Below are 17,434 nucleotides of genomic sequence, written 5' to 3' on the forward strand. Positions count from 1 at the left end.
ATTAACTGGTGCTACCAAAGCAAACCTCACTGGTTGAAAAACTTGCCTGATTTTGCTTCAGGACAGACACTTGTTTCTGGAGACAGATGTTTTCCTCTTCCAGCTCAGTATAGTCTTGCAGCAAGCGTGCTTCTCGAAATTTATACTCCTTAATATCATCTCGCAGACGGGCCCTTTGGATCTCCACGTTCTGGTTGACCTGGAAGAACAAACAACCCCCCAAATGATGGTGATTTGGTCAGCTCAACTGAATTCCAAAATTTTATATCTTTCCTTACGTGCGCTAATCAATTATATTCTACTGGAACAGAAACTCTTCCCCACGCCCCTGAAATTACAGAAAACTAAGCCATTTATGTATTTATACATAATTAGATTTTTGTTTTCTTGCTTCTCTTACAACTGGCTCAGAAAAAAGCCCAGAAACAAGCACAGAATGCAGCATTCCCACCTGTGTCGTCCCACTGGCTGCAAACGACAGGCAAAAGCTTTCCAGACCAGAAGTTAGTGCCTAAATCTGTCCCCTCCTTAACAAGAACAGCCTTTTCACGAGAGAAAAAGAGATTCAGATGACTCTAGATGTTCTTATTTGGGCATGTATTTGCTGGTGCTTTTCAACAGGTATTTTCTTTATGCCCAGAGCAATAATTTGAAAATGAGTTCTAAGGAATTCTTTTGGAGGGAGGCGCTGAGTTAAAACTCAAATGAAATCCAAGATCTCAGGTAGAAAAAAATAGAAGCTTTGGTTGACTTATAAAATCTTCCCTCCCCTCAGCCCCAAGACTTATGCAAGACCTTAAAAAAGGACTTAAAAAAATCACCATTGTTTCCAAATAGGTAAAAAGTAAAAACCAGTATGTTGGTGTAGTATGATCTTTGGATCTTTCATGAATATACACAGACACTTGAATAAATTGAGCTGGCACATATCCAGCTATGGGAATGGCTCACTGTACTTAGCTTTTATTTTTTCCAGTATTATTTTCCTTCAAGCCACATCTTCAAAACACCTCATTAAAACAAAGTGAAAGTTATGTTCTAAAACATCAACAGAATTATTGATATAGGCAAACAGGCACTACAGTTGTTTTTACAGGAGGGATCCACACGAGTAACCACACAGGTACCAACAGGCACCTACAGCACATGGAGATAAGGGAATGTTTGCAGCAGGAGCGTGTGCCAAGACTTGAATCTGGCATGTCCACAGACACAGAATCACCTGCAACTGTTAAGACCAATAAATTTAAATTACAGCTCCCTCACATGTCATTTAAAGATTAGATTATATAAACTTGTCTGCTTATTTTTAGCAACAAAGAGCAGAGCAATACCTCACGGCAGACTGAGAAGCCAAAACTGCTGCAACCAGACACTACAGTACACCAAGGCAAGTGATGAGTTGCTATATCCCACATTCCATGCCTAAGGAAGTGTTGGCTGTACCTCTGCACAAACCCAGGGCCGCAGGGAGAGCTGAAGGCTGACGTGAGTTCACATCTTTATGTCTCCATAACAACTGCAATGGAGACCTCTTGCCTTTGGCAGAAAGAGCCTCCAGCCAGATAATCCATACTGTTTAACAGGATTGCAAGAGGCTCCATCAAACAAATCATCACACTATTTTCCCCATTCCCAAGGGAAGACCTCCCACAAAGCTACTGGCAAGCTTCTCTCCCCACCATTCAGGCTGCTTTGCTCCTCTTCCTCCTTGGATGAGCTAATCTTTGTAGAGGTCAATGCCTGAAGAAACCTTTGGAAACTGTCTGGTCTAAGGAAAGAATGGTTTCTGTCCAAGCCTGCCTGTTTCATTCAAAGCAACAGCAAGAGCTCATTATTTAACGTGAAAGTATTGTTGTGCTTGTCTAGCACAAGAGAAATAATTCTATTTCCATGTGTGTAGGAAGGTCAGGTTTAAAAATAGCTCCCTTGTTTCCTGACCGGGGAAGGGAGATCTAACCTAGATTTATTGGCTGTTTAGCAAGCTGTGCATTCAATTTGCTCTCAGCATTCTCCTGTCAAATAAATGTGCATGCTTGCAAGCTGCAAGGTTCAACTGGATGCCATGTGATCTTGTATAACTGACCAAATGGTGGGATTTTCCTGCAGGATAGAGAAGCTAAAGCTACTACATCCTTCCTTGATCAGGTTTTTCTATTACCCATACAGAAAGTGGTATTTGTGTGATTTAAGACAGACACACACACACTGCACAGGTGGTGTTTCACACTTCCTCTGGTCTCTAGAAAAGGTGGGGAGTTCAAACGTTCCTTTGACCCTTGTTGCTTCAGTGGCTCAGGGGCATCTTCCTTCCTCCTCTGCCCTGAGCACCCTCTGAGCACAGGGGAGAAGAGGGGCTGGAACACACAGGAATGTCTGGCCAGGCACTTGGCTGTAGCAGGTCACACCTCCACCCAAAGCAGATCACACGGTGGCAATGATATTAAAGTGCTGTGTGGAGAACTCATAGCCATAAAATCCCTCTGAGTGTTATTCTACCTGACAAACCCCTCAAATTCTCAACCCAGAGAACATTCCCTCTATGCAGAACCCTCCCATCCATCCTGCCTAAGAAAAGACTGTGATCTGTAAGAGATTTTGCCTGATCTAAAGGCCACAGACTGCCTTGTTCCTGCTGCTAGAGAGATTGCCTTCAGCATTTGCACCCTCTCAGCTCTGCCTCAGAAGGGTTCTGCAAGAGACTCCTCTGAGTAGCACTGGTACTAGAAAGAGCAGGAATTCCTTCAGGACCAGTCTGAATTCACCCCTGCCTGCATGTCAAAAGCACAACTACTGTCCTGCAACACTGCTAGAAGCCTGCTTTTTCTAGGACACTCCAGCATATAAATGTTACGTGTAATTTGACCCTAAAAATTATAATAATTGAGAGAAAAATCTCAGGTGGCTGATTCCTTCCTTTGTCCTGGGCACTGCATAGTGGCCTCCAGGTCACCAGCCAGAGGGTGATCTTGCAAGCCAAGCTGTGTCACTAGCAGGGGTTCTGTTGCCCAAACTTCACCAGCTCATGAGGTCAGTTTGAGTTCTCTGCTGTAGTAACATGCTCATGCCTGATTTTACTTATCTATCATCATCAAGAGCCAAAGCTTAGTTTGCTGAAATGTATTACTAATTCTAGGATTAGATTTAACTCTTTTAAGTATATCTACGTATGATCATTCCCTCTTGTGTTATTCATGGGAAGGAGTCACAATAAAAGGATGCTGCCAGTGGAATAAACACAGTGCAGTCAGACAGGACAACAACTCACATGTATTCTGTTGCTGTGGGGAGAACAAAATCATAGAATCATTTATGTTGGACAAGACCCCTAAGATCATTATCACTAACAAAACTGCCAAGTCCATCAAAATATTCAATGAAACATCTCTTAGACATCTGAATAAATAGAGGTATGAAAATTGGAAAGACTAATCCTCAGGTACATAACTTAGTCCTGTACTCAGTGACCTACTGAACAGTGAAATTAAGAAGTCAAAACCTGGGCCATTAAGCTTTCCTCTGCATGAAAAGAAAGCTTCAGGTCAGTCACTAGACAATACCACAACTAACAAGTTACATTCTTTAGGCTCCAAAGACCAGCAGTTTGCAAGTGGTGTAGGAATTCCCTGCTGCCCATCTGACTTTAATGGCATTTCCTCTGCATATGTGGGGACTGGGGTCCCGTGGCAACATATCACATAACTGTGTAATTAAGGGCTGGGATATAAAATACCTTTAGAACCAGAACTGAATTAACATTGCATAAGAACCCAAAAATCTTCCCCTAGTTCTCAACTTACAAGCTTACAAGTTGTTTTCTTTCTCTTGTTTTCGTATAGATACTACTCAAAACACTAATTTGAGAGAGAAAAAAAAAAAGATAAAACATTCCATTAGATCCAGCTGTTTATTACATCAGCAAAAGGTTTGGAAACCTGAACTTTCAGTTCTGCAATAAAGTTCACCTGCATGACACGGCTGTTTGCAGCTCCTGGCAATGGGCAAATGCTTTTGGGGCACAGATGCAGACCAGCAGCACCCCGTGATGATGGCCTTCCCTCCCTCTTCTTCCTCAGATGTGGGAGTTTCAAGAGCTTCTCCTTTTTAAAATTTTACCCACTCTGTTCTCACAGTAGAGAAGCTATAAAATTGTATAAAAATAATTGTTTATCCACGTGAAGGGAAGGAAAGTGCCACAGTGGCCTGGCTCTGCTGCCCCACTCCTCACAGAAGAACTTGCCTCCAGTCACAGCAGGATCCTGTGCACACACATACTGCTACAGCATAAGATGTTCCTTGGTAAGAGGAAAGATTTATAAACAAAACACCTGTCAGTACCTTGGCTCAGACCACCTTAAGTTAGGAAAAGAAGCAATTTTATTTCCCACACAAGCCCCATATAAAATTCAGGGTATATCACACCCCCCTCCCACACTAAATGCAGGGAGGCTGGTGCAGACCTACAGCCAGACACAGCTACACCTGTAGCTGTGTTCTGTACCCATGGCAAAGTATCTGTGTCTCAGGATTCTCTTTAGCTGTGATTAATGCTGGGGTACACCTCTGTTAATGTACTCAGCTCAAGATTTACTGATTTTATTTTGTTTTTTTGCAAATCTTTAAATAAAAACCTTTGAGAAGCCCTGACATCACGGGTGAGTTTATCACAACCGTGGAGAACAAAGAAATGCACTGTCAGGGAGTTTTTTCTGCACAATATTAGCGAGACCAGAGTTGACAAAATACCACAGCATATCCTGGGGCCAGTTAAATCTTAGAACTACTAAATGGTATTAAGCCTTGATACAAAACATATGTCCTCTTACTTACAACTCATTGCTTGCTACCTGTTCAAACATTTTATCCAAACCAAAAGCACACCCTCCCAACCCTTCCTTTGTCAACGTTATTTTGTGTGTGAAGGGAGGGTTAACACCTGGGCTCATGTGCCAATATTTACTTCTGTTTAAGCTCCCTGCTCCAGTGATGCTCTCCAACTACAAGCTAAACCCCAGGTGAGGATAAACACACCTGACCCTGAGCCACAGGCTGTAGCTGCCCACCCAAGTGGGCAATCTTTGCCCAGGAGCCTGCTGGGCACTAAACTCAGGTGTCTGGCACTGGTGCAGCCCACACAGGCAGCAGCAGCAGTGTGATATCTTTACAGAAACAAACAGATCCATGGTGTAGAAGAAGCTGGGAGGGCTGGGGTGAGCCTTATGATCAGAAGCTGGGGGCACTGGTAGGTCTCTGAGATCAGAGGACGACTGTTTAAATCCATCTGAAATAACTCAATTTAAAACTGGAATAAGTCAGTTATTGTTACTGGTTTCATTTCCAAACAGTGATCTCATCACCTATAAAACTGAGCCATTTCTGAGCTCCAGGAGCACAAGAGGGGAGCCCATTCCCTCTGTGCATTTCCAGCCATCCTTCTTCAGAGACCTGGGTGTGCCCTCCTGGAGCTTCAGGCAGCAGGTGGGCCTGTGCTGGGCACCTCAGCCTTGGCTGATCATGGGAGTCTGGGTGGAAAATGCTGACCCAGACTAACAGCAGTGTTATGAATGGCACTGTGTAACACTGCTACTCAGCCTTCCCCTCCTGCACGGGATTGCTTGCTTAGAGCAGTTAAACTCCAGCTGCTTTTCAAATCTCAAATCTAAATGCTTGGCAGCTTTCCATGTCCTTCCCTGCCACAATGAAAAACATTTAACCCTTCCAAGGCCTGCCAAATAAGCTTTTAGGATTACAACAGCCCTCTGCATTCAATGGCCTGTCATTCCCCCAGGTTTGGGACGACATGGGGATGTTGTTCCCTGGGGGATAGCTGAACTCTGATAAACCTCTGAACTCAAGCTCTGACTGCAGCAGTTATCTCTATGGATGCAAACCAGCAAGGAAAGGTTAAACATGCTTCCAGAAAACAAAATGAACACCAAACTAGCCATACTTACACATGGAGCTGTCACTGCCTCCTCTGTGGGCTTGTCTACAGCCCACATGCACAGGAAGAAAAGTCACGCCAAAGAGGTATTTCAATTAGTAGCTCTAAGTCACATTTAATTTAAAAAAAAGCATACAGTTACATCAAACAGATTTATTTATACTTCAGATTGAGGCTGCTTATTAAAAAGTTAATAACCAGAATCATTCACACCTGTGTCTGCACTTCTCAACAGCAAACAGCAACGAAACTCACCCCAGTGAAGTGGTGAGGCTCTGCCCAGGGAAGCCGTGGTGACTCAGAGGAGTTACAGAAAGAGAGATCACGAAGCAAACTTTGAACCAGTAATGTGCTGCAATTCATTTCAGACCCTTGAAAGCTCTTGGGGTTTCATTTCCTGAACCAAAATTAGATTCTTCTGCTGCACTAGGTGTCTTAGGAGACTCCTACACGTGCAGTCCACTGCGCCACTTTGGTAGCGAACTCAGAACTGACCCACTTCCCTTTCTGGAAAATGGGTGAGCCTGGTGAAGGAGCAGCAGGGAATCAAATTCCAAAGGACCTGCCCTTGTCATCATAGCAGTCAATGTCCTGAACAGTCTCACTTTTTCCTAATCAAGCTAAACCTTGGCTAACATTATAGTGTTTCCATAAATCACTTGTCTAACAGACTGATAACTTCTCAGTGCTTCTCTCCCCACTCTTTTTGCTGCTACTTCTGCTTTGTTTTGTTTTTATTTTAACATCCTTCTGTTAATCTGTGATAATTACTGTTCAAAAAACTCCCACTTCAGTGATTCCAGAGAACAACTGCTCCACCCTGTGCTCCATGCCTCCTGCCTGCAGTCCAAAACTGCTGAAGAATTCAAGTCTGTTCTGTCCCCTGTCAAATCCCTGCTCAGCCTGCGTCATCAGAAACGTCCACAAACCACCTATTTTCAATAATCATAAATACAAGTTTGTCTTGTAAATTAAAGCCCGCCCTTCTCTGTTACAAGGGCTGTTGAAGGCTCCTTTATTTTATTACTCTAATATTAAAGGCCTATTTTAAAGCTTCCATTAACTGTTTCCAGTGGTGACAGTTTTTCTTGGCCAGACTTAACACTAGCTGCAAGTTCATGGGACTTCAGCACTAGATACCACAAAGCTGTCAGACTTAAAAGAATTTACAATTAAAATAATATTGACAAAAAGCTGAAGTTAGTACAGCTATCAAAGATTAGAAGTCTCCTACTGACTTAATTTGGCCAGAACTAATTTACATATAAAGCATGAGATGAAAGCTTTGGCTGGATTTATCTTCCCAGCACTAATGTCCTATTTTCACAAGGTGCCACACCTCCAGAATGTGGAATGTGCCTATCTTACACTTCCCAATCCTACTGAGATACAATCACCTCAAAGCCACTGCCTTACAGTTCCACTACTACTTCAGATAATCTTAATGAACTGACTTCTAAAGGAGTTCTCTATCTAAATTAATGACACCTATGATACCACTTTATATATAACAGAGGTTTATGAAACATTTTGCTTACATTTAGACTATGGAAGAGGTACTTCTTTCTAGAAAAATCCATGGAATAAAGGAAAATACTCTAATACTAAAGAGTATCATATGGAAGCTGGTTAAAAAAAAAAAAAAAAGGTATTTTCCCTGTACAGGCATGTACAGGAATGTTCCACATTCCTGGTGGAGCACAGCAGGGGTGAAGAAGATGCCTGGCAGCTCCAAAGAATGAGAGGTACTTGGTACAAATCACAAAGTGACACCCATCCCCAGTACAACTCACAGGAACACCCCTTGCCCTCTGCTGCCTGGGGTGCTCACAAACACTGAGCACTCATCATCTAAGAGAAACCACACAAGTGAGGGATGCAGTGAGCTCTGACCTGTGATCCTGGATAAAAACCATCATCTTAACTCTCTATCTGAGCAGGATCTGCTAATGGTACAGTTCTATCAGTCTCTGCTCACACCAACAGCCAACTCCAGCCAGGGTCATCTTCTGACTGGCTGAAGGACCAGCTACAAACACCATTGCTGTCAGGTTCATGCTGCCCAACTGGGACCACTCAGCATTCCTAATCCAAAATTGGGTTTTTCTAATCCAGCAGCAATGTTTTCTACTAACTCTTCACACACAACAACCCAACTTGCACACTGCTGGACTGTGCAAATTGCAACGTCTCTGGTGCAAACTATTTTAAAGCAGTTGCTGTGCATAACTTACACTGAGCTGGAGGCAGAACCCCCAGTGAGAGTAAAAGATCAAGTGAGAAGGGACAGAAAGGGAGATCAGTGTGGGTGTAACCCCAGCACTGCTGTTCCACAGCCTGCAGTTCTGTTCTCCAGCAGACAAACTGTAGGTTACAACAGGAGCAGGACCTAGACTTTCTTTCAGCAGCCTTGTTTACCACTCAGCATGACAGATTGTAATAACTTTCTGATGACTTAAAAGAATTACTTCATATGTACTATGACTAAATGCTGGAAGCTCCTTCCCTTTTCACAGCTGTACTTCAGCCAGGGTGTTACATCCAGCCTGTATTCTACAGGAACAAGATGATGTGGGGACACAGCAATTGGATCTTCATCAAATAATGACTAAACATTGTTTCCAGAGATTTCCTTTGCCTCTCGACTGTTATCTTACAGCTAAAGCCCAAACCACCCCAGGATCAGTTGTGCTGAATGTAATTAAGCCATGGCATCCCCTTCCTTGCAGGAAGCAGCCAAGCTCTGCATGCAGAATACAGCACAGTGGAGCTGCATACCAGGCATTAGTAAGATACTGGTTTGTCACTCACAAAGTGCCAGTCTGTGCCTGTTATGTGCCCCAAAACACACACAAAAAAAGTCTTTGTCCATATAAGAGTAACACACTGCCCTCTTTCTTATAGAACGGATTATCTTCCTAAGAACTGTTTTGATTAATGATGTTAAAATTACACTGTATAAAAACCTGCATGTAGGCAAAACTGGCAGCAGCAGAAACGGAAGAGTCCCTTTGCCATGAGAAAGGCCATGTTCACTGACCCCACACTGGCTTTTCCTGCCAGGAGAGCTTTTGCTCCTCTGAACTCAAATGCCTGGGACATTGTGAACATCAAACAGCTCTGCTAGAATAACCACAGGAACATACTCTGCCATCATTAAGACACAAAAAGGGCAAGTTCCAGATTTTATCCCAACAGCAGAAGTGGTGGCATTCTGCTGTTGGAAGCAGTTGTGCTGACATGGCTATCTATATATTGCTACTTAGCCATAAGTTGTCCCAACAAACATTGCTCCTGGAGCTGCTCACGATTTTCACAGTGGCCACACAACTGTAACACCACGAACCTCCTCAGATAGTCTCGAACTCCAGATCGAAACTCGTTACTTATGAGGTTGCAATCAGTTGTCTTTTCAATCTCCACAACAATGGAGGGTCAGGATAATGCAGGTAAGAAAAACCAAGGTCATCTTTCTGGCTCCCTAACCTGAGTTACCCCACATGTTATTTGGTTCAGTATTTCCCTTCAGCTCTGGCTACATCAGGAACAGCTCAGAGCAGAGTCAGTCTGACACACAGGTAGCTCTGGTCCACTCAGCACCAATTTCTCTGGGCTGCTCCCATCTGCTCAACTTTAGAGCAGCAGACACCTTCCTCTGAGCAATCAAATGCTAACAAGTAGCAGGGGTTAATGAGTAGCTCCACTGACTAATGAAAAAAGGGAGATCATTCTAAGCAGTGCCAATTAGAAAATCTGGACCCCCTCCATCTGCAGGCATTTATGGGGAGCTATGGAGGGAGAGCTGATCTTGTTACCAACCCAAATTTATTTCACCTAAAAAACAAACAAACAAAAAAGGCTAAAGAGCATTATCAAATCAAAACCAAACTTGAAAACCAAACCATAAGGTTAAAAAAAAAAAAGAATGGATTTTGATAGAGTCACAAGGGCAGCAACAGCAGAGCACTGCTATTTGTGACACTATAGGCACGTCTCTGGGCTGGCTCTTTGTGCTTCTGCCCAAGAGGTATTTTGTCACCAGCCACATTCTTAAAACCTTCCAAATGTTACCTGAAAATAAATCTTGGGGCAGCTCTGAACCAGTCCATCTGCACAGCACTACAAGATGAAACAAAGGACTGTGCCCAGCACAGCACAGCTCTGAGGCACACTGTGGTACATGCTCTTTCCTATTTTCAAAAAATGCCAATCTGACCCAAACAAACCCTTCCTGGATGGACTGCCAGGGATCGCCTCCTTGAGTGGCAGCAGTGCCAAGCACAGGAGAAACAAAGCAACCTCCTGCTTCTGCATCCTAAAATCCCACTGCCAGCAGAGAGGAAGTTTTCAGTCAGTGTGTGGGGGGGGAGAACCACACACAACAAACACGACACAAACCTCTTTAATTAACACTTTGCACAGCGACTTTAAGCCATTGTTTCACTGATTAGTGTCTCTCCAGCTCCCCTCAACTGCGCAGATTGATTTTACATCTGTTAGAAGATTACAAGGGGCTTTCTCTCTCCACTGCTCACACCCTCAGAAACCCTGGGCAGACCAAAGGTCACCATGAAGGTCACCAGGAGCTGTGACTGAAGAGACAGGCTCATCCTGCCATCACTGTGGCACCCACAGATGCCCAGTGACTTTGTTATAACACAGCTATGAAAAGCTCCCCCAGCAAGTGTGCTGCCAGGTCCATTCCCAAACAATGGAGAACTGGGAATCTTAACTGCTAATTGAAACTTGGAGGATCATATTTAGAGTGTTATAATGTCAGAGGAGCAAGAGTTTATTTTAATATTTCTTTAAAATCTGAAAATACGCAGTGTTCAAATGGTGACTTCAATGTCCCCATTGTCAGCATTGGTTCATTTTGGACACTGAGTTTCCAGGCAGCAGCCACCACATCAAGGGAAACACTGCTGTTAACATCTTTCCTTGGAATATATCACTGCACAACAACAATAGAGAAATCATGAACAGATGCCTCCTTCAGTACGTGCAGAGCACATCAACTCAGGTTTCTACGACAATTTGTCTTCTTCAGAATGGGTTTCTATTATGCTTCAAATGGCTACAAACTACATAGAGTACTGCCTTTTCATAGAAATACTATGTTCTTGCTAAAGGAAAAAAAATTTAAAAACCAAAAAGGAATAAAACCCAACTTCACTGGAAATAAAAAGGGAGTGAGAGAGCAGCAGCTGCCACCCGCAGCCATCGCCAGTGTGCTGAGCCAGCACTCAGCTATCACACCATGAGCAACTGCCTTTGAACTTCTGGCACTGCACAGAGGACAGGTTTTTGCAAAAAAAAAAAACAAACAACCCAAACCAAACCCCACCTATTCACACTGTGACCCTTCTAACCCTTTCAACACATCAGCGGACAAGAAATCCAACCCTGCACACTAACTGTGATGGGCTCAGCACCTTCAAGAACCAGGGTCATTGCTGTCCAGCTTTTAGAGACAGAACCACTTTTACATTTGGAGTACGTCCAGCAGCTGACTTCCAGCCATGCTGCTCAGTTCAGATATAACTTCCAGTGTATTTTAGCATTATTATTTTTATTATACGCTTCTGTACACGTAGTTAAAAATAACCAGCAATGAACCAAGAAATATCTTCCACACTGCTGTGCATTACATGTGGGCCCAGAAGGCCTAAAAGGCAACAAAAACCCCACAGGTAATCAGTTCTGCAAGAGCCTGTGTGCTCAGAGGCTTTTCCATTAGAAGATAAGGACTGCCATGGAATCCCTGAACAAGGAGAAAAGGGGGAGAACCATTTTTACCCTCTGAGTGTTACACTGAAAGCTGTGTCACACTGCTGCTTTACTCTCAAATTCAGGGCTGCTAAATACATCCATTTCTGTGACATTTCAGGGCAAAAAGGACAATGTGTAAATGCACCTGCCTCCTGCAGCCTGTCCCCTCCAGCCCCAGGGACTGGCAGGAGACTCCCACAGCCAGCCCCAACACGACCCGGCAGAGTGACCCTCTTGGCACACTTCTTTTTCTTTCAAACAAAATGCCCTTTTCTCCATGCCTCACCAGCCCACAACCTGGTTTATTTATAAAAGTTTATTTAAAGCAGTCAGCTCTCTTACAAGTTCATCTTGCTTGTATTTTTTCCCAACAACTTGATTCACCTGCCTCTACATCCAACCTCTCCCGCTCTGCTGGCTCCAGACTGCACCCGAGTCCTGGCCCTCAGGCAGCTTCCTCTGGTACCCCAGGCTGAAGCATAAAGCCACCCACAAAGTTCTGCTACAGGGGTGTTCTAGCAAAGCTCACCATAATCTGCAACAAAGACATTACTATTTTTGTTTTAGCTCCTTAGACAGGAGCTCCTTGCTCTTTGCCAACATCCCACCCCGACCCTCCACTTTCTTCTCGCCTCTTTCTCTAGGTCAACAACCCTGCTCCTGTTTCTTTGGTGACCATGATGAGTTTCTCTCACAACTCATTCTGCCTCCATGGGGATCCTACACTTCCAGAGACAAGGTTTCTAGAAAAGCCTTTATTCAGACCTCCCTTCAGCACAATCAAAACTCTCACACTGCCAAAACTCCAAGCTCCATCACTCCACAGCAGCCAATTCTACCATCAACTTGCAGAGCTTTTCAGCCTCCTTCACTACTAATTCAAATATTACCACTAAAGTCATCTTCCTTCCCCTTACTCCAAGTCATATTCTCCATGAAAAACACGTCTTTTCCTCACTTCATGCATCTGACACCATTTTAATGCCATTCACATTTCTGACCTCTTTTTCCAGTCTTCCCACTTCAGCTTCCAAAAGCTGCTCTGCTACTATCTTTTTTTTTGCTTGGAAGGAACATCTCCAGAGATCAAGTAATTTTTTCTTCCTTTCTTCTGTAAGATTCTTATCATGAACCACAATAAATCTTTCAACAGTTCCCTTTCTCTAAGCTATTTACCTTTATATTACAGATTAGACACTATTCAGAATGGGAACAGTGGTTTACTCCACACCATGTGAATGTGTACAGAAGTACTCTCCAAGCATATTTCTGCTGGATGATTAACATTACCTCAAGTTTCTTTGACGTTTGCAATGTATCCAGAAATATCACAGAAATAACACTGAGAATTTAATATGATTTTTGTTCAATCGAAAATGTATCCTCCCTTTCCTCCATTTATTTAAAAAGGGAAGAGTCCTCCTAATTTGATACAGAACTACAGGTCAGACTTCCTGAACCAGAGGGCTTCAAATCTAGAATACACTAAACTATTTGAAAACACTTTTGGCCACTTACCTGTAGTGCACAGTGTGCAATTTACAGCACAATAAAGTGCTGTAAATATTCTCTGCTGGAACAAACCCCATGCCTTCTTTAAGCATGGCTCCTGATAGCACTTTTTTAGGGAATGCAGAACATGGAGGCTTTTCCCAACTGGGTTGCAGGGGAGAGCTGCTGGGCGTGTTCCTGGTTATCAGTGTGTTCAAAGGGGAGGAACAGAAAGCAACACAAAAGACTATTCAGTATCTTAGCTATAAATCCTCGTGGGAGAGAGACCTGTAATCCTAACTTTAGGAACACTCTTCCTTCCCTGGATGTTGAGGAAACCTAGAGAACTTTAGCAATTGGGTTACCAGTTTATAGAAGAACTCTCAGCCATCAGCACTCTGAGAAGGGTAGGTTTAACAAACAACTTAATGGCCTGTCATGGAGAAAACACTGGCTCCAAAAAATAAATACTTGTTAGCAATTAAACAGTCAGATATTGTGGACAGACTGTGTCCCAGGCCCCCCAGCAATACCCCTCCCACCTCTGTTTGCAGTATTTTAACTGCAAGGCCCAGAAAGCTGATACAGGGACCTGCAGATTCCATCTCCAAGGATGTGGAGAGATGACTACTAGCAATTATTGTGTGGAAGGCTGCCACGGTCCAGTGGCCTGACTTAAGACAGCACATCTCATGCTTCAAGTGACTGATGATCTGCTTCCACTTGAAACTTGTGTTCAGCTTGGGCTCCTCATGACAATAAAGACTTTGAGGAGCTGGAGTGTGTCCAGAGAAGGGAAGGGAGCTGGGAAAGGGTCTGGAGCACAAGTCTGATCAGGAGCAGCTGAGGGAGCTGGGGGGGCTCTGCCTGTCAAAAAGGAGGCTCAGGGGGGACCTTCTCACTCTCTAAATTCCCTGACAGGAGGTCATAGCTGTGTAGGGGTCAGGCTCTTCTCCCAGATAACAAGCATCAGGACATGATGAAATGGTGTCAAGTTGTGCCAGGAGAGGTCTAGATTGGATACTATGAAAATTTTCTTCATTGAAAGGCTGGTCAGACATTGGAACAGGCTGCCCAGGGCAGTGGTGAAATCACAGCCTCTGGAAGTGTTCAAAAACCATGTGGGTGTGGTGCTTAGAGACATGGTTTAGAGAATAGGATGGAGAGGTAAAACAGATAGATCTTTACAGAGGTCTGTGTGCTGGGTATCCATTTTTCTACAGCTAAAAACAAAGAAAGAACCCCCCATGATAAACAACTGTATGTCTGTGTTCAGAAAAAAAAAAGGGAGAGAGTCCCCTGCACACAGCAGGCCAGGTAACTGCATGGTGCCTGTTATCCTTCAGGTCTAGACTCTCTTGATAAAGCCTGTTAGATGGTAGTGAAGAACAAGATAGTTTCTTTGGAACAAAGCTCAGAAAAACAGCTTCCATCTTACAACTTTGGAGGGAGAAAATTGCTCATATGTGGCTGATAACTTGAGGGGGTTTAAAACGTGCCGTTTAATATTATATTGTACCATGTCATGTCAGCTATTTCTCTTGACATATATAAAAGCACATACATTAGAGTATATTTCCTTCCTTAGTTTACATAATCAGAACACCTTTTCCTTTCCTGGTAAAGAATCCCTCCCTTATTTTTCAGCTTCTCTGTTTTGGCCACAGCCACCTCATGACTTCACAGCCCGATCACCCTGTGACATCTGTTTTGGTGCCACTAAAACACAGTGGAGACAAAAGCAGGCTAAAAAGGAATAGCAATTAACAATTTCTCCTTCCAGCGACTCTTCCAGGACACAGGAGCTGCTGAGCTGGTTAATAACAGCACTGAAACTCGTCCTGGGTAACCACCCCGTGGGCCTGCCTTGACAGGCCACAGTTGGATAATTCAACAGAAGGCATCAAAATCACTTGTGTCTGCTACAGCAACCCCAGGTGTGCCAAATATCACTCTTCTCCTTCCAGAAACAACACCTTGCTTCTGTGCAAGTGTCCTGAGAGGTCACAAAAGGAATGATGTGCTTCAATGTGCTTCCAACTGATGTAGGCCAACATCTTGTTTCAACCCACCACTGCTGCCAGGAGCATCTCAAGGGGAGCTGGTGAACTCGACCACCCTCCTTGTGCCACTGCTAAGGACTGAACAGATTCTTTCAAAAAAGTCCTAGCAACAGTAAAGCTATCCTGTCAGACAGCTACAAAACAGCAGATAAAAATGTTTGCAGCCAGCCCTGACAAGTAAATCTTCCTTGAAAATAAAGCGGAGATTCAGCTCAATTGATTTCCTGTAGGGTATTTCCTGTGGGGTTCTGTTTTGCTTTCTTCTGAACTTCCTTCAGGTTTTGACAGGAAGAGCCCTCTGTCTGGCCAGAGGACACACAGACAAGCACTTTCCACATCCTCCCTCTTACTTGGATCAAATCCAGAACAGTTGCAATGGAAGTAAAGTCTCCTGTTCCCCCAGACATCCTGCAAGTCAGTGCTCTTGATAGGCACTAACACAGGGCTTCCAAAACACACACAATAAAGACTAGGTCTGTCCACAAACATTCTCTACAAGAAGATGGAGAAGAGCTACAGTAATTTTTCTTTCACCAGCAGTCAGAAAAAAACGAAGGAAGGAATTTCCACTCTGTGGTATAAAACAGCAGATCATATTCCACCTTCATCCCCAACACTTTCAGACTGCAGCAGCCTTTTTTCCAGCACAGTGTCTCCTTGGACTAATATCAACATAAAACTTTCACCAGGAGACAGGCTGAAGCTAAGCATGGCACCAGGGACTGAGGAAAACCACACTGCTCTTCTTGCTAACTAGCTTACTACAGCCACATGTTCTCCTTGACTTCTCTCACACAAACCTTTCCAATTAAATTCACTTTTTGACCTATACATTATCACAAGAGGCCTGTGTATACCCTCCTGCTTCCACTTACTGGACAGCAATGGTGAAGCAGTGACTGTTTGAACCACTTTCTGATGCACCATATGAGAAAAGCCAAGTCCCTCAAGTTTCTCCCGTTGCTTGGCTGTTTTGTGGGCCATGAGGAGGCCAATGTAGGTTCTGTTCACATACCCTGCCTCACTGTTCCCTACCAGTAATTATAAAAGGCAAATCAAAACAGAATGCAACACTCAAATGGGGCATCTTCAGAGGAAAAGAATCCCAAACCACACATGGTCAACTGGTCCAGATGTTTTCATTTTAACACTAAAGCTTTCATGCCACTCCTTTTTTCCTTCTCGCCCCTTCGCCCCACCCCAGTTTACTGGCAGGAGCAGAAACAGTGAGGCTAAAAAGGAGCATGAATACATGTAGCACCATGACACAATGCAACAGGCAGAGGAACCCCTAACTGCATGGTTCCAGTTGTTCATCACATTATATTTTGATTTTTATTTTTCTTTAACTGAGCTCAGTTTCCATTCAAAGTTTGGAATCAGTCACAGCCAGTTAAATTATCATCAGCCTTTATTTCTAGTCAAGTGACTAAATGCCTCTTCCCCCCTTCAACAGAGAGAAGCTTAAAAAAAAAATCAGAATCTTCTCAAGAAACCTGCCATCACCCACTTCTCCTCTTCCTGCACTCTTCCATCCTCACTGGGGTCTTTGTGCAAAAGGCTGTATGGGGGAGGTGGAAGGACAAAGCACAAGACAAAACCTACTTTAAAACCTTGCAAATGGTTCATCTCAGGGCTGCATAAAGCAAAATGTAGCTCCCAGCAAAGGTGACTGGAATGTGGCAGTATCTGGAAGGAAACATCACCTCCAGCTGCAGTGACACTGGGAGCAGACTGGAACTCTGCTGCTCAGCACTCTTTGAGCAGGGTCTGGAATCCCTCAGAGACACCAGGCTGCCTCTGGGGGGGGGGAAGGTTTTCTGTTAAGCTAGTCTTAATGGTCAGGAAATATAGACAAGAGTTGTGTGTGTTTGCAGGAACTGGTTCCCTGTCTAATGACAAAGCCTGATTCCAGTTCTCTTATCCCACAGCCAGGACCCAGGAAGTTAAAGGAGAAGTTGACTGGCCTGTTTGATCACCTGTGACAGTTTGCACCAGGAATCTTCTCTGTCATACCCCAACAAGAGGTACTAGGGAACCACCACATCTCCACAGAAGTAGCCCACATTTCCTCTTTTGTTTTATCACCAAATATTATCCATGTATTTGTTACTATACAAAGAAGAAATTACATGAGACACTTCCAGCTGTGCTCACGTGGAGT

General features: G+C 43.8%; 1 protein-coding gene across 6 annotated transcripts in view; it reads right to left on the reverse strand.

The window, feature by feature from the left end:
• Positions 1-17,434, reverse strand: part of BICD2 (BICD cargo adaptor 2) — an 87,483-nt gene that overhangs the window by 32,047 nt on the left and 38,002 nt on the right. For all 6 annotated transcript variants that reach the window (XR_010433587.1, XM_064668132.1, XM_064668133.1 and 3 more), the window contains exon 3: positions 47-199. Coding sequence is in view for 5 of the 6 variants with exons in the window: in XM_064668132.1 (XP_064524202.1) it covers positions 47-199 (153 nt within the window). In the remaining variant the exon portion in view is untranslated. The remainder of the gene's footprint in view (positions 1-46; positions 200-17,434) is intronic.

Source organism: Pseudopipra pipra, chromosome 11 (genome assembly GCF_036250125.1).
Source record: "Pseudopipra pipra isolate bDixPip1 chromosome 11, bDixPip1.hap1, whole genome shotgun sequence".
Classification (NCBI taxonomy): domain Eukaryota; kingdom Metazoa; phylum Chordata; class Aves; order Passeriformes; family Pipridae; genus Pseudopipra; species Pseudopipra pipra.